Below are 23,334 nucleotides of genomic sequence, written 5' to 3' on the forward strand. Positions count from 1 at the left end.
CATAAAACAGACTCTTAACTATAGAGAACACACTGACGGTTGCTGGAGGGAAGGTAAGCAGAGGGATGGGTTAAATGGGTGATGGGTATTAAGGAGGGCACTTGTGATGAGCACTGGGTGTTGTGTGTAAGTGATGAACCACTAAATTCTATTCCTGAAACTAATATTATACCATATGTGAACTAACTGGAATTTAAATAAAAACTTGAAAAAAAAGGAGGGAAAATTTTCAGATCATTATACCAGTATAATGAACTGATTGTGGATCAGGCTGTCCTTCTGTGTAGGTAAAACAGTTCTCTCCTCTCGTTTTTCCTTTATCTTATTAGTTCTTTAATAAATACTTATTGCACACACAAAAGAATAACAAAATAAATGGAAAATAAAGATTGTACCGAAGAGTTTAGACATCAATCATCAAAGTGATAAAGACTCAATAGAAGATTTTCAAAAGCCAAGTCATTGAGGGAGGAGGTTAAAAAGGAGTCTCCAAGTGCAATATGAAAGCATTAATGGGTTGAAGACTTCCAGATACATCAGTGGTACTTCCAAAATGGAAAAATTAGAGTATTCTTAAGTTAGCACCAGAAGAAGAAAGAGGAAGTAAGACCAGCAATTAATGCTACTCAGAAATATTTGTCCCAAGTTACTTTCTGCAGGGAATGTTGAACACTGAACAGAGTTGAGTGGGATATTTCTTTTTATTATGTCATGTTAATCAGCATACATTACATCATTAGTTTTTGATGCAGAGTTCCATGATTCATTTTTTGTGTCTAACACCCAGTGCTCCATGCAGAATGTGCCCTCTTTAATACCCATCACCAGGCTAACCCATCCTCCCATCCACCTCCCCTCTAGAACCCTCAGTTTGTTTTTCAGAGTCCATCGTCTTTGAGTGGGATATTTCCACTCTTGCTGCCTTTCTCAGCTTGGATTACAGACATTCTGGCCAGTTCCTGCCACCTCACACCTGTGTGCTAAAATGACTAAAGCTTAGAGAAGAGAGAAGTTACCTAACACAAGCTACAGAGTGTCTAACACAAGAAGGTGACATCTGAAACTGGCCTGACTCCTACCTTCCTATGAATCATGCCCAGGAAGTTAAATGTACCTCACTGTCAGTGTAGGACTACCATGTACCTGCTTAACCAGCAAAGAATGAAAAGGATATAAAGTGTTCCCCTTGCACAGGGTTCCTTGCTGGAACTTTTGCCAAAGTAGCTCATTACCCTAAAAGCTCTCTGTGGGCAATAATTGTTTTGAATAAATCTTTGTTCACAATGGGCACTCATTTTTCAATGAAATTCATTATACCAAGATAAACAGCAAGTTAAACCATAGACGGCAGCTTCTGAACAACCTGGTCAAGTTACTGTTTGAAGTAAAAATATTTTTAAAAGAAAAGAAGCAAAAAAAATAATAATTTTTTAAAAGACATTTATTTTAGAGAGAGAGCGAACACGCACATGAGCAAGTGGGGGGAAGGCCAGAGGGAGAGAATCTTAAGCAGACCCCCTCCTGAGCACGGAGCCTGATGATCCCATGACCCATGAGATCATGACCTGAGCAGAAACCAAGAGTCAGACACTTAACTGACTGAGCCACCCAGGTGCCCCAGTAATAATAATGTTAATAGCAGTTTTCCAGCGTGGCTAAAAAGCATAACAATGACCAAGAAAGAGTAACAATTTGAAGCCAAAGGCAGATTAAATATAATTTTTCACTACAGGCATCCTATTTGTGGAAAGGGAATAAACCAAGTTGAATTACAGCCAAATATAAACTCTTACACTCTGTGGGTTTCTGTTTAATCATTTTAAATGGTAAGACTGTCTTCCAAAGAATTTTATGAGTATGATATATTAGATAATGCCTGTGAAATCTGTTGACACAGGAATCAGCACATAGCAGGTACTAAAACTGTCATGTAGGCATGATATAAAGCTAGATCGAGTGTTTATATCCATTGGGACAGGAGGAAGATAATTTTAAAATCTAAAGAGACAGATTCCTCAGGGTTGCGGCCATAAGAGGAGCCTCTGAATGTTAAGTGAAACTCCAGGTTTTCCTACTGTCAAAGCCTGAAAGCCACTGGACGGTTCCAGTGGGCATCAGTTCCTGTGGCCGTGAGGCTGCAGGGGGAGTAGAGACAAATTCTAACAGCACTACACTCAGTGATAAAGATGGGCAGGGACGTTTCTTCTAGTGGATGACTGGGGAGATACTCGGGATTTGGGGATTTGTTAAAGTGAACTTAAATGTCATCTGAAGAAACACGTAGGAGGGAAAGGGAACTCCAGGAGCTTTGAGACAACTGGTGACATCCGCTATGAGGCCGGTTTTTAAAATCCAGAACCAGTCTGGAGGTGTCAGGTGAGCAGCAAACCAGAAGGGCCATTATTAGGTGACAGTCTCACTAATGGATTCAGGGAGGCCCTTCCACCTTTGAGCTCATCCCTGGAAGTAAAACCCACTTGGGGATTGATTGATGCACTGTGATTGTCCCTGCTGCTCCTGAGGGGAGGCCTCCAGGGACAGTGTGTGGCCAGAAAGAGACGCATAATAAGATGAATGGAGAGTTTCCTGACAGTCTACTCCTTTTTGTGTAACAGCTAAAGAGACTCCTTTGTGAGGCTCAAACTGTGAGAATGTGTCACGAGGAATCCAAAATCCTGCATACCTCGGCCCTCTAAGAGGTTACAAGTGTGAACCCCTCGACTGCTACAGAAAATATTGCTACAGAAAAAAACTGTAATATTGCTACCAAAAAAAGGCTGTGAATTTTCTTTTGTATTTTTATCTATAAATATATTTTATATTTTAGAGAAAGTATATATAATAATATATAATTTTTTTAACAAAGCCTTCATTCTTCTCTGCAGGGCATCTCAAATGTCTATCCAGAATATATTTGTTTAAAAATCTCATCAGGAATATCTGAGCTGCCACTTCAGCTTTGCATTATAGTCCAGATAAAAAGATGACAGAAGGCAGTGGGCTTCATATCACTTCAGAGGAGATAAAGTATTTCTAAGTAGTGGATATTTATTTTCATTAAGTATAATTAAGAATTAAGAACGCCTATATCTGCAGAGAAAGGAAAAATCAACAGGTAGTCCAAAATAGATCCTACAATGACCCAAGGCAGGAAGAGAAGGACTTAGAACATGAGGCAGGAATAGAAGGATTCTCAAAGACGAAGAAGTCTGCTCCTGAACTGAGAAAGGAAGGAAGAGCATTCACAGTAGTTCCAAGTTTTATTACAGATAAGAATTTGAAAGAAAACCTTCTTTCTCTTTCTGGACATTTTCTTTCCTCTTCCCTCAAACTTTGTTTCACAACCACTCATTTAAGAGCCACCCTCAAAATATCGAAGGCTGCTTCTCAAAAGCTCCTTATTCTTTCCTTAATTGTGAGGTGAGTTTACACTGATTCTAACCAAGAGTGAAAGGAGTAATTCTCATTCAAATAAAACCACCCCGAAATACACCTTCCTTACACTCTTGTTCTTATGACATTTCTTTGCCCTATTTATATGCAGTCTTACCCCCCATTGTCAGTTTCACTGTATAAGTAAAATTATGGTCACACTAAAGAGTGTGGGGGCACATATTATATACTTAAGTTAAATTTCAAATATAGAAAATTTAGGTTGTCTAGTTCTGGGTTAAAGCATCATACCATCCCTTACAATCACTGAATTTCCAGCCCACAGCCTCCTTCAGTGAGCCCACAATCTTGGAGTTATGGTTTATAGTTTTTCCCATTTCAGTTCACCAGTCTGTTTGTATGCCATGTTTGCTCTCTGAAGGATCACAGTAATCTTTTCATATTTGGTCTCCCTTTGGTATTTAGTGGAAACTGCTGTCCTAGAAGATACCTGCCTCACCATCTTAGCTGAAATACCTGATGTAAACTATTGAGAGAGAGTATGAGAAATATATAAATAATCTTCCCTATTGTATACAGCCTCATCTTAACACAGGCTTCCTGAGGCTAATCCTCCACATACACAAGTGTAAATTTGATATAGGCAAGTCTCATGTGAACAAATTGCATCAAAAACAATAAGGAAATACAGCTAATATATACACAGCTTACAGCCATGTAGAAAAAAAGGTTGGGTTTTAGAATCGACATACTCAGAGGGACAATAAAATTCAATGCTACATTTAGAAATGTGAAAGCGCTTGTTTGTTTTAAGGCTCTAGAACTGGAGAGGAGAGAGCAGAATTTAATGAGATAATGAACATTAAGTGACTGTCACAATAAATACTTAATGCATGGCAGTGGTTGTTGTTACACTTACTATTTTAGAAGTCAAATGTGTTTTAAAGGAAGTGTCCCAAAGTGGGTTCATGTCATAAAAGATACCAAGAATTAGGACAGAGTGCAGGTCAAAGAGGAATGGAGGATTTAAGATAGTGATTTCCAGCTTTGGCTTGTAGCCTTATTAAAGTCCTTCTTCATTATTTATAATAATGGGAATCTGGTTCAAAGGAGGGAAAGCTATAATACATGTACAATATACTTTTGCAGCCATCTGAGAAAAATAGGGTCCACAATAACCAAGTTTATGGGAAAAGGTCTGAACTAATGTCCAAACACCTAAGTTTTAGATGTGTTTCTTCCATCAAAAGTCAGCCGATCTTGGATCAGTCTAACCTCTCTGGTTTCGGTTTCTGTGATATGAGGAAATTGAGCTTGATAATCTGTGAGATCCCTTCTGACACTAACATTCTACACTGGTGTGTTTCTCTCACAGTTTTAGAATTAAATACATGCTTTTGTTCCTTTTTTATTGTCTTTTTACATAAGACAATTCATCACCATGTAGTAACAAGATGATGAGGCATCTGAGCTGAGAAACGTGTTCCTCCATCTGCCTCCACCTATTTTTCTATTTGAGAACCAGGATCTCCTAATAAAGGAGTGAAGCCAACTTGGGTCCTCTTGGTATCAAAATAGCTGTTGCTCAGCAAGTAGAAGTTAAATACAGGTATAAGAAGCTAATAGGTATGTTAACTAACTGGAATTAGAATTAAAAACTAAAAAAAAAAACTAATAGGTACTTGCTAGAATGGAATTTGTGGCAGTGTCTTCAGCACCCTGCTTCAGTCAACAGAATTATTCAGGACAGATCTCCTGACAATATTATGTTACTGACAACATAGTAAGATGCTCTTTTTGTACTGACCTAGTTCAATTTCAGGTTATATTGAAACTTGGATTTTTCTTAAAATTTTCCAAAATACTATACAAAATTTTCTTTTCAGCAAGAAGAAATATAAGGATATGATTATGTATATTATGAAAAAATATATATCAAAAAATAATTAATTTAAATGCAAATGGAGAAAAACTGTTTGGACTCGCTGTTACATGATGCCAGTGAAATTTATACTGTGAAAATGAAGACTGAGTGGGGGCTGTGGGAGCATACCAGGTTCTCCCAGAATCCTGATCTCACTGGACTAAGCCAGATCCTGGGAAGGAAATTATTGAATTCAGAACCATATAGAGCCTTTTCACAAAAGTGCATTAAAGGAGTATATAGAAGTCAGAAGGAATAAAAATAACTTTTAAAGAGATGGAAAATGACTAATATAATGATCCTTATTGCTCATTCCCTTCATAGATTAGGAGAATGAACATCTCAGAAGCCAGCAATATCTCTGGGTCTGTGATTGAGTTCATTCTCCTGGGCTTCCCATGCCGCAGGGAGATCCAGATCCTCCTCTTTGTCATCTTCTCCCTCATCTACCTTCTGATTCTCATGGGGAACACATCCATCATCTGTGCCATGTGGTCAAGCCGGAAACTCCACACACCCATGTACGTCCTCCTGGCCAACTTCTCTTTCCTGGAGATCTGCTATGTCAGTTCTGATGTGCCCAAAATGTTGGCCAACATCATCTTCCAGACCAAGAGCATCTCCTTTGCTGGCTGCCTGCTCCAGTTCTACTTCTTCTCCATGTGTGCCGCTGAAGGCTACTTTCAGTCTGCAATGTCCTTTAATCGGTTCCTTGCTATCTGTCGACCTCTACATTACCCCACCATCATGACTTACCATCTATGTGCCCAATTAGTGGTTTCCTGCTGGGTAGGTGGCTTTCTATCCATACTGATACCTGCAATTCTTATGTCCCGGGTGCCCTTCTGTGGCCCTAACATCATTGACCATTTTTTCTGTGACCTGGGACCACTGCTGGCTCTGTCCTGTGCTCCAGTTCCCAAAACTACTCTAACTTGTGCTACTGTAAGCTCTCTTATTATCTTCATCACCTTCCTCTACATCCTTGGGTCCTATACCTTAGTTTTGCGAGCCGTCCTTCGGGTCTCAGCTGGCTCAAGTAGGAACACAGCTTTTCCACATGTGCCTCACATTTCTTGGTGGTTTCCCTGTTCTATGGCTCAGTGATGGTGATGTATGTGAGTCCAGGCTCCAGGAGTCAAATCCTGGGACACAGAAATTTGTGACCTTGTTTTACTGCATGGCAACCCCATTCTTTAATCCTCTGATTTACAGCCTTTGGAACAAAGATATGAAAGATGCACTCAAGAAAGTCCTGGGAGCACCATCAAATGAAATTTCTAAAAATAAAGAGAAATGATATAAATTTGCCTATCATTCTCTCAGGAATACCAAATTTCTCCCACAGAGGGGAGAAAACTATCTTCTGGGCATATATGAGTGTTTGATTCCTTGCTCTCATGAAAGTGTGACTCGTTACACACAAAAAACCTTCATCCTGTCTCAAAAGCAAATACCCACAGTCTTAAAGGTCTATTGTGGAAAGTTCTGTACAGTTTTCATTCATCAATGTGTCATTTCTCTGTTTTGGTCATTTTTTGAAGTCTGACAGCTAACGTAATCAAGTTGATAAGTACAAAGCTAACACTTGTATCTTGGCTTTTATCCTACTACTATTTTTTGTGTTTCAAATTTATCACTATTTTTTCCTTTCCAATTACAGATTTTTCTATAATGAAATATAGCATCTACTCATTGCACTAACAAAAATTCAATTGCTTGATTTGTAAGATCAAGGACCCATTATCTGTCACTGAAACAGTAGTGTTTTTTCATTTGTGTTCTCTTTATTACCAAGCATTGGTAAATTGTCCAGGGTGTGCAGCAAATGAAAATGAGAAATGATATGTTTGCTTCTTACAGAAAATTCTTAGTCCAGTTTTGAAGAGGATACATAGAAAAGCATGCACACATTCACATTGCCAAATCATTAAGTATTCCTTACCCAGACCTGGGTTTCAGCACCTTCTAAGCTTTGGGTAAGGTACATTTACTGGTGCAGAAAATAGGCATGAGAAACCAGGGAACAGACTGTCAAACAAAGTATAAGATACTTACAGGCAATCGGCACTTAATATAAAATTTTGACTTGGCCTGATCTTCTGCCTCTACTTGGAAATATTCATATTTTAGACCAGGGCACAAAATTTCCTTTTCTGGGGGAAGGGGTGGTTTGTGAAGTTGTCTCCTACATATTGGAAAAAAAGCTAATGATTTGACTGACAACATCCAACCCAGACCAGAACTCAATTAGATGTCTTAAACTCTTCCTCCAAGTTATTTTGGCTTTGGGGATATTTTCTGTAATAGAATATGCTAAATGACAAAGCTTCCTAGACTACTGCAGGAAAATTCATGACAACCTACAATACTGAAGAGTTAGTTTTGTTTTGTTTTGTTTTGTTATTTTGATGGTATTATTTTTGTTTACTTTTTAATTTTATTATGTTACGTTAGTCACCATACAATACATCATTAGTTTTTGATGTAGTGATCCACGATCCATTGTTTTCGTAAAACACCCAGTGCTCCATGCAGTACGTGCCTTCCTTAATACCCATCACCGGGCTAACCAATCCCCCCTCCCCCCTCCCCTCTAAAACCCTGTTTGTTTCTCAGAGTCCATAGTCACTCATGGTTCATCTCTCCCTCCAATTCCCCCACCCATTTTTCCTTTCCTTCTCCTAATGTCCTCCATGCTATTCCTTATGTTCCACAAATAAGTGAAACCCTATGCTAATTGACTTTCTTTGCTTGACTTACTTCACTTAGCATAATCTCCTCCGGTCCCATCCATGTTGATGTAAAAGTTGGGTATTCATTCTTTCTGATGGCTGAGTAATATTCCATTGTATGTATGGACCCCATCTTCTTTATCCATTCATCTGTTGAAGGGCATCTCGGCTCTTTCCACAGTTTGGCTATTGCGGACATTGCTGCTATGAACATTGGGGTGCATATGGCCCTTCTTTTCACTACATCTGTGTCTTTGGGGTAAATACCCAGTAGTGCAATTGCTGGGTCATAGGGTAGCTCTATTTTTAAATTTTTGAGGCACCTCCACACTGTTTTCCAAAGTGGCTGTACCAACTTGCATTCCCACCAACAGTGTAAGAGGAAAGTTCCCCTTTCTCCACAACCTCTCCAACATTTGTTGTTTCTTTCCCTGTCCATTTTTGCCATTCTAACTGGTGTAAGGTGGTATCTCAGTGTGGTTTTGATTTGGATTTCCCTGATGGCTAATGATGATGAACATTTTTTCATGTGTCTGTTAGCCATTTGTATGTCTTCTTCAGAGAAGTGTCTTTTCATATCTTCTGCCCACTTTTTGACTTGATTATTTGTTTTTTGGGTGTTGAGTTTGAGAAGTTCTTTCTAGATTTTGGATACCAGCCCTTTATCTGTAGTGTCATTTGCAAATATCTTCTCCCATTCTGTGGGTTGCCTCTTTGCTTTGTTGACTGTTTCCTTTGCTGTGCAGAAGTTTTTTATCTTGAAGAAGTCCCAAAAGTTCATTTTTGCTTTTGTTTCACTAGCTTTTGGAGATGTATCTTGAAAGAAGTTGCTGTGGGCGATGTCAAAGAGGTTACTGCCTATGTTCTCCTCTAGGATTTTGATGGATTCCTGTCTCACGTTGAGGTCTTTCATCCACTTTGAGCTTATCTTTGTGAATGGTGTTAGAGAATAGTCGAGTTTCATTCTTCTGCATGTGGCTGTCCAATTTTCCCAGCACCATTTATTGAAGAGACTGTCTTTTTTCCATTGCATGTTTTTTCCTGCTTTGTCGAAGAGTATTTGACCATAGAGTTCAGGGTCCGTATCTGGGTTCTCTATTCTGTTCCATTGGTCTGTATGTCTGTTTTTGTGCCAGTACCATGCTGTCTTGGTGATCACAGCTCTGTAATATAGCTTGAAATCGGGCAACGTGATGCCCCCAGCTTTGTTTTTCTTTTTCAACATCTCCTTGGCGATTCGGGGTCTTTTCTGATTCCATACAAATTTTAGGATTGTTTGTTCCAGCACTTTGAAAAATGTCATTGGGATTTTGATCGGGATGGCATTGAAGGTATAGATTGCTCTGGGTACCATAGACATTTTAACAATGTTTATTCTTCCAATCCATGAGCATGGAATATTTTTCCATCTTTTTGTGTCTTCTTCAATTTCTTTCATGAGTGTTTTGTAGTTCCTAGAGTATAGGTCCTTTACCTCTTTGGTTAGGTTTATTCCAAGGTATCTTATGGTTTTCGGTGCTATTGTAAATGGAATCGTTTCTTTAATTTCTCTTTCTACAGTTGCGTTGTTAGTGTGTAAGAAAGCAACTGATTTCTGTGCATTGATTTTGTATCCTGCCACATTACTGAATTGCTGGATGAGTTCTAGTAATTTGGGGGTGGAGTCTTTGGGTTTTCCACATAAAGTATCATGTCGTCTGCGAAAAGAGAGAGTTTGACTTCTTCTTTGCCAATTTGAATACCTTTTACTTCTTTTTGTCGTCTGATTGCTGTTGCTAGGACTTCTAGTACTATGTTGAACAACAGTGGTGAGAGTGGGCACCCTTGACGTGTTCCTGATCTTAAGGGAAAGGCTCTCAGCTTTTCCCCAATGAGGATGATATTCGCTGTGGGTTTTTCATAGATGGATTTTATGAACTTGAGGAATATTCCCTCTATCCCTATACTCTGGAGAGTTTTAATCAGGAAAGGATGTTGTACTTTGTCAAATGCTTTTTCTGCATCAATTGAGAGGACCATATGGTTCTTCTCCCTCCTCTTATTAATGTGTTCTATCACAGTGATTGATTTGCAAATGTTGAACCACCCTTGCATCCTGGGGATAAATCCCACTTGGTCGTGGTGGATGATCCTTTTAATGTATTGTTGGATCCTATTAGCTAGGATTTTGTTGAGGATTTTGGAATCCATATTCATCAGGGATATCGGTCTGAAATTCTCCTTTTTGATGGGGTCTTTGCCTGGTTTGGGGATTAAGGTAATGCTGGCCTCATAGAATGAGTTTGGAAGTTTTCCTTCTGTTTCTATTTTTTGAAACAGCTTCAGTAGAATAGGTATTATTTCTTCTTTGAATGTTTGGTAGAATTCCCCAGGGAATCCATCAGGCCCTGGACTCTTGTTTTTTGGGAGGTTTTTGATCACTGCTTCAATCTCGTTACTGGTTATTGGCCTATTCAGGTTGTCAATTTCTTCCTGTTTCAATCTTGGCAGCTTATAGGTTTCCAGGAAGGCCTCCATTTCATCCAGATGGCTCAGTTTATTGGTATATAGTTGTTGATAATAATTTCTAATAATTGTTTCTATTTCCTTGGTGTTAGTGGTGATCTCTCCCCTTTCATTCATAATTTTATTAATTTGGGTCCTTTCTCTCTTCTTTTGGATAAGTCTGGCCAGTGGTTTATCAATCGTATTAATTCTTTCAAAGAACCAACTTCTAGTTTCATTGATCTGATCTACTGTGTTTTTCTGGTTTCTAATTCATTGATTTCTGCTCTAATTTTAATTATTTCTCTTCTAATGCGTGGCTTAGGCGTCGTTTGTTGCTTTTTCTCTAGTTCTTTAAGGTGTAGAGTTAGTTGGTGAATTCAGGACTTTTGTATTTTTTTGAGTGAGGCTTGGATGGCTATGTATTTCCCCCTTAGGACAGCCTTTGCAGTATCCCATAGGTTTTGGACCAATGTGTTTTCGTTCTCATTGATTTCCATGAATTGTTTAAGTTCTTCTTTGATTTCTTGGTTGACCCAAACATTCTCGAGCAGAGTGGTCTTTAGCTTCCAAGTGTTTGAATTCCTGCCAAATTTTTTCTTGTGATTGAGTTCCAGTTTTAGAGCATTGTGGTCTGAGAATATGCAGGGAATAATCTCAATCTTTTGGTATCGGTTGAGACCTGATTTGTGACCCAGTATATGGTCTATTCTGGAGAAAGTTCCATGTGCGCTCGAGAAGAATGAGTATTCTGTTGTTTTAGGGTGGAATGTTCTGTAAATATCTCTGAGGTCCATCTGGTCCAATGTATCATTCAAAGCTCTTGTTTCCTTGTTGATTTTCTGCTTAGATGATCTGTCCATTGCTGAGAGTGGAGTATTGAGGTCTCCTACAATAAACGTATCGTTATCAATATGACTCTTTATTTGGTTAACAGTTGGCTTATGTAGATGGCTGCTCCCACGTTGGGGGCATAGATATTTACAATTGTTAGATCTTCTTGTTGGATAGACCCTTTAAGAATGATATAGTGTCCTTCTGTGTCTCTTATTACAGACTTTAGTTTAAACTGTAATTTGTCTGATATAAGAATTGCTACCCCAGCTTTCTTTTGAGGTCCGCTGGCATGGAAGATAGATCTCCATCCCCTCACTTTCAGTCTGGATGTATCTTTAGGTTCAAAATGAGTCTCTTGTAGACAGCATATGGATGGGTCCTGTCTTTTTATCCAATCTGCAACCCTGTGCCATTTTATGGGAGTGTTTAGGCCATTCACGTTGAGAGTGATTATTGAAAGATATGAATTAATTGTCATCATGTTGCCTGTGAAGATGTTGTTTTTATAGGTTGTCCCTGTAAATTGCTGTTGTAGATCACTCTTGGGGTCTTTCTCCTTTTATAGAACCCCCCTTAATATTTCTTGCAGGGCCGGCTTAGTGGTCACATATTCTTTCAGTTTCTGCTGGTCGTGGAAGCTCTGCATCTCTCCATCCATTCTAAATGAAAGCCTTGCCAGATAAAGTATTCTTGGCTGCATGTTCTTCTCATTTAGTACCCTGAATATGTCTTGCCAGGCCTTTCTGGCTTGCCAGGTCTCTGTGGATAGGTCTGACGTTATTCTGATGTTCCTCCCTCTGTACATAAGGAATCTCTTCCCCCAACTGCCCTTAAGATAGTTTCCTTGGTTCTAAGATTTGCAAGTTTTACTATTACATGCCGGGGTGTTGGCCTGTTTTCCTTGATCTTAGGAGGGGTCCTCTCTGCCTCTAGGACTCGAACGTTTGTTTCATTCCCCAGATTAGGGAAGTTCTCAGCTACGATTTGCTCAAATATATCTTCTAGTCCTCTCTCTCTCTCTCCACTCCCTCCGGGATTCCAATTATTCTGACATTGGAATGCCTCATGGTGTCACTTATTTCTCTGATTCTATTTTCATGGATTCTGAGTTGTTTTTCCCTGGCCTCCTCTTTTCATCTATTATATTGTCTTCCAGGTCGCTTATTCGTTCTTCTGTCTCAGTTACCCTAGCTGTTAGATTATCTAGATTGGATTGGATCTCATTGATAGCATTTTTAAGTTCTGCCAATTCAGCTTTCATTTCTGCCCTTAGAGACTCTATGTTGCCATTAATTGATTTCTCCATTCTAGCCATTGTCCTCACAATTGCTAGCCTGAATTCCATCTCCGACATCTTGGTTATATCTGCATCCATTTGTAAATCTGCGGCATAAGTCATAATCTCTGAGTCTTTTCTGTTTTGGGGGCTCCTCCTCCTAGTCATTCTGTTGATGGGTGTTTGAGGGAATGTAGAGAGTCCAAATTATTGACCAGAACCCAAGCAAGATACACCTGTTTTCTTGGGACCTTAGGGTTGCTGGCCTCTTGTTTTCCCAGCCTGTCTTCTGCGGGAGGGGCCTGCTGCGCTGTTACTCAGGCAACCCTGTTTGGGCAGAGTTGCCCTGTGCCCCTGTGGTGGGGGATGGGCTCAGCAGGAATCAGTCTTTGGGGCTTTTGTTCTCTGGCGCCTTTCCCTGGTGGCTTTCCGTGTCTCTTCCGCGAGTCAGAGCAGAAGAGACCGTTTCCAACCCTCTGCCTCAGAGCAGAGAGACTGCAGTCTGTTCTTCAGTGCGCTCTCCAGGCCACACTCTCCATTTCTGTCCGTGCTGCTATAAACTGCAGCGTCCTGGGTTGTGCGCCCCTCCGCAGCGCTCCCAGTCCTGCCTCCAGGTCGGGGCACGTCTCTGCCCTTTGGGCTTCTAAAACTGCCAGCCGCTCCCAGTTCACGTGCGCGCGTGACTCCGCCACTTGGGGTTCTGTCCCGGGGACTGCAGTTCGCGTGCATGTGACTCCGCCGCTCCGGGTTTCCACCCCAGGGGTTGCAGTTCACGGCGCGACACCGGCGCACCGGGTTTCCTTCTCGGAGGCTGCAGTTTGTGTGCGCACTACCATGGTTCCGGGTTTCTGTCCGGGGGGCTGCGGTTAGCGTGCACGCGACCCGCCGGTCTGGTTTTCCCCCCTGGGGGCTGCCCTAAAGTCCTTTCCCAACGCTACCGTTCTGCAAGTCTGTGCCCCGTCCGCAGCGCGCGAGGCTGTCACTCACCGGCGGTGCAGGATCCCCACAGCCAGGCACCCTCCCGCTGCCGTTTATCCTCTGATATCTGCCCGCAGAATCACGGCTCTCCGCTTCGTACCTCAAAACCAACCGCCTGTGATATTCTCTTTGTAGAGATCCAGATCTTCTTACATCTCAGGCTGGTTTCGTGGGTGCTCAGAGTGGTCTGGTAGATATCCAGCTCAATTCCGGGGACCAGCTGAAATAGGGTCACCTACTCCTCTGCCATCTTCCCCCCTCCCTTCATCCCCAGTTTTTAAAAAGGATATTTTGGGGTTTTTTAATGTGGATCAAATGAGCAATCATATATAAAAGTATTTATAAAATGCAAAGTGAAGCCAAAAGATGGAAGCAGTTCAAATATACATCAACAGGTGAACAGATAACAAAATATGATGTATACATACAATGTAATATTATCCAGCCTTACAAAGAAAGGAAATTCTGAAACACGGATGAACCAGCTTGTCACAAAACGACAAATACTGTATAATCTCACTTTTGTAAGGTTCCTAGAGTCTTCAAATTCACAGAGACAGAAAGTAGAATGGTGGTTGCCTAGGGGAGAGGGAGGGGAATTATTGATCAATGGATACACATTTTCTCTTTGGGAAGATGAAAGTGTTCTGGAGATGGATGGTGGTGATGATTGCTCAACAATGTGAATGTACTTAATGCCACAGAACTGTACACTTACAAAATTGTTAAGATTTGTTAGATGTCGTGTTATGTGTATTTTATCACAATTAAAAATAATTTTAAAATGTAAAGCATATTACCAATGTCAGTTGTTTTTTATTTGGATTGTTATCATGTTAACATTTCCAGTAACCCCTGCTGCTGCAATCTTGTTTGTGTGTGTGTTTTCTTTTCCGCTGTGATGTTGCTGTGATAGCTTTTTCTCAGTAATTAAAACTGCAGATGGGGTAGGATCCTTCCCTTCAAGTCACAAATACTTCTTCACTCCCCAACTGCAGCAGCGCTCTGCCCTCCCAGGTGCCCCTTTGCTTTGCTCTTTGAGGACACACAAAGTGGTCTCAAGGAGGCAGCCACTCCCCTTCCTCCAAAGGCTGACTGCCACCTCAGGGAGTTTCTTCCACCCTAGTGCACATGATTGTTAGAAACTGCATTATCACTAGGGATAAAATTAAAGAAAGGAATAATTTTGGTTCTGGGATGTAAGATCAAGTCCCCCCTGAGGTGTGCAAACTCTTGGCATATGAAGGAATTTGCTCTTGAGGCTGCCTGGTTTTGCCCACTTTTTAGGTCACATGCAGAGTCTCTCCTGTTCTATTTTAACATATAATCAATATAAAATTATTAACCAAACATTTTGTATTAATTTTTTATACTAAGTCTTGAAAACTGGGCTGAATTTTATGCTTATAGCACATCTCAGTTTGGACCAGTCACATTTTGAGTGCCAGTAGCCACAGGTAGCTAGTGGTTACCATAACAGACAGTGCAGCTCTATGGCTTCTTATGTTCTCCTTGGTAATGAGCATGGGTATGGATGGGGTGAATTAGGGTTAGTAGATTAGGAACTTTCAATTAGTAACCTTAGATAAATACTTGCTATGTTTTCTTTGTTCTGTCTCCCTTCCCTTGTCCTCTTCCTCTAAAGGGAGATTGAACTTTATTTATTTTTTTATTTTTTTGGGAGATTGAACTTTAAAACAGCTTTTAGAGAGGAGGGAGCAATAAAACCTGGAAGCAGCAAAAGAGACAAGGAAGACTATTTGTTACCAGTGGAGTCAGATCAGGGCCATTTTGGGAAAAGGAGCACAGTGGGGTGTGTTCTGATGCTCTCTCTCCACAGCAGCTGGTGTAGAAAGGCTGATGGGAAGCGAGAGGGTGGTAACTTTACTAGGAGACAGCAGAGCTTTGGCGTTCCTCTCCAGTCTTGCTGATGGTGGTGCACACGCCAGAGGCTGTGTGGTCTTATACATGGAACTCTTGATTCTCCAGAATCCATCAAAATCCTTGAGGAGAACACAGGCAGCAACCTCTTCGACCTCAACCACAGCAACTTCTTGCTACAACGTCTACAAAGGCAAGGGAAACAAAGGCAAAAATGAACTATTGGAACTTCATCAAGATAAAAAGCTTTTGCACAGCAAAGGAAACAGTTAACAAAACCAAAAGACAACCAACAGAATGGGAGAAGGTATTTGCAAATGACATATCAGATAAAGGGCTAGTATCCAAAATCTATAAAGAACTTATCAAACTCAACACTGAAAGAACCAATGATCCAATCAAGAAATGGGCAGAAGACGTGAACAGACATTTCTGCAAAGAAGACATCCAAATGGCCAACAGACACATGAAAAAGTGCTCAACATCACTTAGCATCAGGGAAATCCAAATCAAAACCTCAATGAGATACCACCTCACACCAGTCAGAATGGCTAAAATTAACAAATCAGGGAACAACAGATGTTGGTGAGGATGCAGAGAAAGGGGAACCCTCCTGCAAAAGCTTCTTAAACTCTAGTCATATTCCAAGCAGCATACTTGGTATTGACGATACACAGATGCATATGATAGGATCCTTGTTCTTGAGGAATTCTTAACTTATGTGGGCACAGATCTATTAACAATCCAAAAAACAAAAAAGCAAAGAGAGAGGAATGCATAGGGTGCCAGAGGAACAAAGAAGGGTTTTGGACTAAGAGTATAGGTTAGGGAGGGGTTCACAAAGAAGCTGATAAATCAACTGAGTCTTGAATGACAACTTGGAAGTTTTCTAGATAGAAGGGAGGGAGGAGGGTGGATGATGACATTACAATCAGAAGGAGTAGCATATACAACGTGTATGACTGAGTGTAGAGTGAATGAAGGGGGTGTCCTGAAAGGAGATGAATTTAGGGAGGCAGGAAATTAGAGACACTAACAAGGTTGAACTTGATCCTGTTGGGTTGAAGGAAATATTTAAGGATTGAAAGCAAGGAAATGACATGATCAGATTTGCATTTTTGAAAATTTGGCCTCTTTGTTTAGATTCTGTGTTGTTCAGTGCCACAGGATAGCTCCTTCTCTCATTAAATGTAGTGTAGGCTATCCAATTAACTTTAAGAAGAAGATGAATTCAGATTAAGGGTATTGACTCAATCTTTTGAGAATTTCATGATTCCTCTTGAAAACAGCTGACATCTCAGAGTCTTACAGAGTCAAGGTGGGAAATGTGTTTTATACTAATATTGTCAGTTTAAGGTGAGTAGCTTGATATTTCAGTTGGGTAGGTGTTCAATTAAAATCAGATTTCATTTCTAATTGAACATGCCCAAATGGAAATTCTGAGCCTTTCATTCACCTTAGACTCCAAACAGTGGAATAATTCCTGGGCTTCAACCACATATTTGGCCTCTGAGAATAATTTAAAAAGTAATAATGACAATGATAACAACAGCATCTCCTTCACATTACCTCAAGCCCTTGGTTTGTAGCATATTTCCATGGAGGCTTTTTGCGGTTGCATATAGAGTGTATGACAAAGTCTGTGTTAAGGGTTATACAGCTCTTATGAGCCACTGAAAACTACTCTGTGTAAAGAGGTTAAAAAGCCATGTGCTAGAAATATGGAACTCATCTTAAGGGATCAGAATATAAAAACTCTCCAACAGATGTGTGACTTGTAAGATGTGTAAGAGTTCTAAGAATGATAAGCTGGTTTAGTAACAGATCTAGGGAGTTCTAAAGAATTCTGTATCCCTCATATGTACTACTAAAACAGCAAGAGAGCTAGGTTGGTTCTATAATGGCTTGTGGGTAGTTAATACAGTTCTGCAGGTTTTTATTTAGTGTGGTCATTAGCTTTGTGTTCTTGGGGATGTAGATTGTAGGTCTGAAGGGTAGACATTGGGTCAACTTGGATGAAGAGTCTTAACTTAAGGAGATATTCCATGTTCTTTCAACTGACACTGACATACATCATCATAATGGAGGCATAAATAGTGTTGCTACATATCTAGTTTGCAGAACTAGACCAGCAGCACAGTATGAAAAGCTGGGCCTTACTGCTCAGGACAGAGAGAAAAGTAACAGTGTTGAAGAAAGCTCTGAAATGTCTTTGTAGGGAAATGTGGCCGCATTGACCTAAATTTAAAATGCACTCACTCTACGACTCACAATTTTCATTTCGCAGAATTTGCCCTTCATAAACATTGTTTTTTAATTTTTCTGTGCTATTTTAAAGCATTTTTTTAAAAGATTTTATTTATTCATTAGAGATACAGACAGAGAGGGAGAGGGAGAGAGCATGACCAGGGGGAGAGGCAGAGGGAGAGGGAGAAGCAGGCTCCCTGCTGAGCTAGGAGCCCGACGTGGGGCTTGATCCCAGGACCTTGGGATCATGACCTGAGCCGAAGGCAGAAGCTTAACCATCTGAGCCACCCAGGCACCCCTCTGTGCTATTTTAGAATTAGAAAATTGAAGGGAATAAGCCCACAAATATATACATTTTAATATAGTCACCCACAGATTGTTTTCTTCATATGTCTATGAAAAGGTAAATATTTGATTCAATTAATCACATTATTATTCTCCAAACAACCTTCTTTTTTTGGTGGATCAAATATTAAAGGTGTTTACTGCTTACTTAAAGTCCGAATGGGTGTTCCTGATTGACAGGCAATTGTTTTTCGAATGATGACTCTGGAACTCAGGCTGTTTTCCATCCTTGGCTTCATCATTTTCAAAACTCAGCTTCCTAGGTCAACATGCTTAATTATATCAGAGATCATCAAGGACCATGCCTGGGTAAAGCTTAAAGTGTTGCTCATCAGTTTTAATTACACTCTGCTGACTAGGACACAGTCACATGAGCATACCTATGTACAAGGAAGGCTTAGAAAAAATGTATCCTTGACTCAAAGAAGAGGAAATGAATTTGTCTCCATCATACAGTCAGTGTTTTAACTTCTTAGCTGGCCAACATCTATTCTATTTGATCTACATGTGGAATTAAGGAGTTTGAAAAGAATGGAGATTGGTAGCTCTGTGGATGTTTAAGAATAGGCTCATTCTGGATCCAGTGGACAAGATCTTTAAACTGCCATTTGGACAACAGGAATGAGAGACTCTAGGTCTAACAAAGCTTGAGAGTAATGGCGCATCTCATGTCAAAAAATTTTGTTAGCTAAGAAGTAATTTATTAAGTTTAGGAGCGGGAACTCTGGAGGGAATAATACTGTGGTAGTTTAGAATATGTATGTGTATGTGCATGCATGTGTGTGGGGGGGATTGCACATATGAGTGTGTGCACATTCATGTAGCTTTCATCTCCAATATGATAATCATTGAAGATGAAACATGCCCCGGTCTGTATGATGCACATTAATTGCCTCCATTGCTCCTGGGGTTGAGGTTTCTGGAGATAGGCTTCAGAGTCTGGAAGGGATAAGTAATGGGGAATGGAGAGATTTGTGCCTTGCTCTCTTCTCTGAGTAAAACCTGAAAGGGGTCTTGGTAAAGAAAGGAACCAAAAAGTGTTCTACCAAAGAGTTGACACCTCTAACTCCTGGGCTGCACTGGGATAAGTAGGTCTGGGTACATGCAACAATGACTTCTTTCCTATGTCTCAATGTCCATTTTGTTTTATATATTGATAGGAAAAGGAGCAAAAAATTTCATGATTATTTTCTTTTACAATTACCTTTTCTATTATATAAACCATATTAGACATGGGATTAAGGAAATGTTTTTGTCAAATTATCTTGTCTTTGCAGGTCATCTTCAAAAGAACTGTATTCTTAGCTGATAGGAAAATGGGAAAAGTTTTCTTTAACACCTTGGCAATAATTTAGATGACTCTCTTGTTTACCATTCTCTTTCACACAGGTGACAACATAGCAAATTAACACCCATTGTGTGTGGCTTGTAGGAGGGGAAAACTTTGTAAATGGAAGCTAATTTAGTTAATGAAATATAATACTCAAGGACAATCAGAAGAGAGCTGGAGTATGACTGTGGCAAATTGAATGTGCGGTCTCTCTTTTCTGTGTCTTCTTGGCTCCTTGAGCAGCATTTAATTGCCTCTGCTGATTTTAAAGACCAGGAGGCTAGGTTTCTACCTTTGCACATCTCTTGAATCCATTCCTGGTATCTCTTTGCTTATACATTACCCTAGGTCAGTTTCTTCATGCTTTTTCCTTGGACTATTGAAATAGCTTTCTAATAGTTCCCTGCTAAATTCATTGCGCTCTGAGAAATTGTCTTACAAATGTAGCTTCCATAAACCTTTGATTCTTTTAGTCTTCTACTAGACTAACGCCAGTTGTTTTCCACTGATTAGTAAATTAAGCCTGAACTAGACTGGCAGTCTGCCACATGGCCCCATCTTTGAAATTTTTATCTTGCCATTCCTTTACAAGTACTCTAATTTCCACTCTTTTGGATTTTTCTCTAAACATAAGCCTTGTATCCAAATCTTTTCACATTATTATTATTACATGCTATTAATGTTCTGCCTTCATCACTGCCCTTTTGCTAAGGTTCATCTCTCTTTTCAAAAGCCTTTCCTTATTTTTTCCAACTGAGTATAATCTTGTCTTATAGGACAAGAAAAATTTTTTTTTCTAATTTTTTTTTAAAGATTTTATTTATTTGACAGAGAGAGACACAGCAAGAGAGGGAACACAAGCAGGGGGAGTGGGAGAGGGAGAAGCAGGCTTCCCGCGGAGCAGGTAGCCCGACGCAGGGCTCAATCCCAGGACCCCGGGTTCATGACCTGAGCTGAAGGCAGACGCTTAACGACTGAGCCACCCAGGCACCCCGACAAGAAAATATTTTGTTTTGATTTGTCATATGCTGTTGTTACTGTGTCAGCAGCAGCACCATGATATAGGTGGAGGGATGCTAACGTCACTCCAAATTCTGTATCAGCTCTCCATGAAGTTGCCACAATAAATATACAATCTAAGTAAAAACAGTTTCCTTTCTATGCAGGTGAGGGTCCAAAGTAAATCTCCTTAGCTCTCTTCCAATCAGATTTAAGCTCCTAAACTCCCTTTATGTAGAAATTTTGGAGCCACGAATGTATTGTTTGAAGTTGTTTTGAACAAAAGATATTTGACATCAGCTCCAAAGAGGAGGTACTCTACATTTTTATTTATCGTCTTTTTCCTATCTCCTAGAAGAGTGCTTGGCAATAATATGTGCAAAATAATAAATGTTTATTGAATAAATAAGGGAGGAAGGAGATGAAGAAAGAACAACTCATGCTTCCAAAGGGAAAATAGTAATATCACAAGCCTGAATTGAGGAAAATAAACATATATCTCTTTACCAGGAAGAAGAAAAATAGTGTAAATATTTCTGTTTCTTACTGTCTCTGTCACTTCCACAGGTCAGACTAATGAGGACCTTGGAGACTACTAATATCTCTGGGTCTGTGAGTTAGTTCATCCTCTTGGGATTTCCCTGTCGCAGAGACATCCAGGTCCTCCTCTTTGTCATCTTCTCCCTCATCTACCTTCTGACTCTCATGGGGAACACATCCATCATCTGTGCCATGTGGTCAAGCCAGAAACTCCACACACCCATGTATGTCCTCCTGGCCAACTTCTCTTTCCTGGAGATCCACTATGTCAGTTCTGATGTGCCCAAAATGTTGGCCAACATCATCTCCCAGACCAAGAGCATCTCCTATGCTGGCTGCCTGCTCCAGTTCTACTTCTTCTTCTCCATGTGTGCCGCGGAGGCCTTATTTCTCTCAGTGATGTCTTTTGATCGATTTCTTGCCATTTGTAGACCTTTGCAGTATCCCACCATAATGACCCACCACTTATGTGCTTGGTTAGTGGTCTTCTGCTGGGCAGGGGACTTTCTCTGTTTACTGACTCCTTTGACTCTAATATCTCAGGTGCCTTTCTGGGGTCCAGGCACCATTGACCATTTTCTCTGTGATCTTGCACCTTTGCTGGCATTGTCCTGGGCTTCAGTATCTGGAATTACTCTGATCTGTGGTATCATTAGCTCTCTCGTCATCTTTCTCACCTTCCTGTACATCCTTGGCACTTGCTTCTGTGTCCTGAGTGTGGTCCTGCAAGTGGCCCCAGGCTCAGGAAGGCATAAGGCTTTCTCTACTTGTGCCTCCCACCTTACTGTGGCATGTCTGTTCTATGGCTCAGTCATGGTGATGTATGTTAGCCCAGGTTCTGGGCACTATCTTGGGATGCAGAAATTTGTGACCTTGTTCTATGCTTTGGCAACCCCATTCTTTAATCCCCTGATTTACAACTTCAGGAACAAAGATATGAAGGAGGTTCTGAAGAAAATTCTGAATGTGTTATTGCGGGAAACCTCTAAGGGATTCAAAAGTTGAATTTCATATACTGCATCATTAATGATTTAGGAACAAATGAGATTATGCTTTTTTCTCTTCATTTGACTTTATTTTCATATATTTCATATATTGGGAAGATGATTTTTAAAAATTCATCACACTCATGATTTAAATCTTAGGAAGTCGTTGCTGTTATGTTCCAGATATGTCTGTACCTTAGATAGACTTTATTTTGAAATACAACTTAATAAGATTTTCCTGTATTTCTCTATGACTCAGTTTCTAGTTTCTCTTTTGGTTTTCATTACATACTACATGATGTATTTCAAGATTTCCAAATTCTGCTTTCATCAGAGCCAGTTTTGTTTTTTGTTTGTTTGTTTGTTTTTAGAGCATAGCAAATGTTGAATGTGTTGCAAACACATGCATAATTAAACAATCACACATAGTTAACCAGATTTAAAAAAAAACAAAACCCTCAACATCAGGGGCAGTTTTAAAGCACTGCTTTGGTATATTCCATAATTCCAAGTATAGTTGTGGACACCAACTAGGGTACTTAGTAAGGTTATATTGACTTGATTGACTCTCACATTTTGCCAATGCTTTCACTTTAGGAGGTAGGTCTAATCCTCCATATGCAGACACATGAAAGTTACTTAATACTCCACATAAGCCAAAGAGCTATAGACTTTGTGAGATCACTACCATCCAGGTCTAAGGTTCACTTACATTCATAGTTCTGTGTAAAATTCTGGATAAACATTACCCAGAGGCAATTTTTATTCTCTAATTTCTTATTTTCTGGAGTAGTCATTTAACTTACAGTATTGCACCTCATGAGGATACCTTGTGCTATAACTTTCTTCTGGGATAACGGCAATACTGGCCTTACTTCAATCCTAGTCAAATATCTGCAACCTCCTGCTGGATATTTTTTCATGAAAATATACTTCAAATGTCTGATCCTGAATTTGATAAACTCCTTTTAAATTAGCTCTAGCTGTACTTATTTACCAATGGCTCCACTCATCTACAACCTGAGCCTAAAATCTAAACATTTACAATTCCTCATCTCCTACCCAATCCTAATGTCATTAAATTCTGTGGCATCTTCCCTGTGATCCTTTGTCATCTTCACTGATCATTTTTGCCCAGGTCCTAGCACTCCATACCTGTAAAGGCATAACTTAAACCTCCTTTCCATCAGTCCATTAGTGCTTATCTCCTCTCTACTTACACAGATTTGGGGGATAAATCCTAAATTATTTTTTTTGTTTTGTTTGGTGGATACATGTCATTATAAATTTGTTCAAACCCATAGAATGTACAACACCAAGAGTGAACCCTAATGTAAACTGTGGACTCTGGGTGATGATTATATGTCAATGTAGGTTCA

At 40.0% G+C, this 23,334-nt stretch overlaps 1 protein-coding gene and 1 pseudogene across 1 annotated transcript; both read left to right on the forward strand.

Annotated features, from left to right (window-relative positions):
* The first annotated feature begins 5,650 nt into the window (after positions 1-5,650).
* Positions 5,651-6,617, forward strand: LOC118551908 (olfactory receptor 11H6-like; annotated as a pseudogene).
* Positions 6,618-21,005: 14,388 nt separating this feature from the next.
* Positions 21,006-21,974, forward strand: LOC118551890 (olfactory receptor 11G2-like). The gene is given in 1 exon segment (XM_036118040.2): positions 21,006-21,974. A coding segment is annotated over 1 exon segment (969 nt).
* The last annotated feature ends 1,360 nt before the right edge of the window (positions 21,975-23,334 follow it).

Source organism: Halichoerus grypus, chromosome 8 (genome assembly GCF_964656455.1).
Source record: "Halichoerus grypus chromosome 8, mHalGry1.hap1.1, whole genome shotgun sequence".
Classification (NCBI taxonomy): Eukaryota; Metazoa; Chordata; class Mammalia; order Carnivora; family Phocidae; genus Halichoerus; species Halichoerus grypus.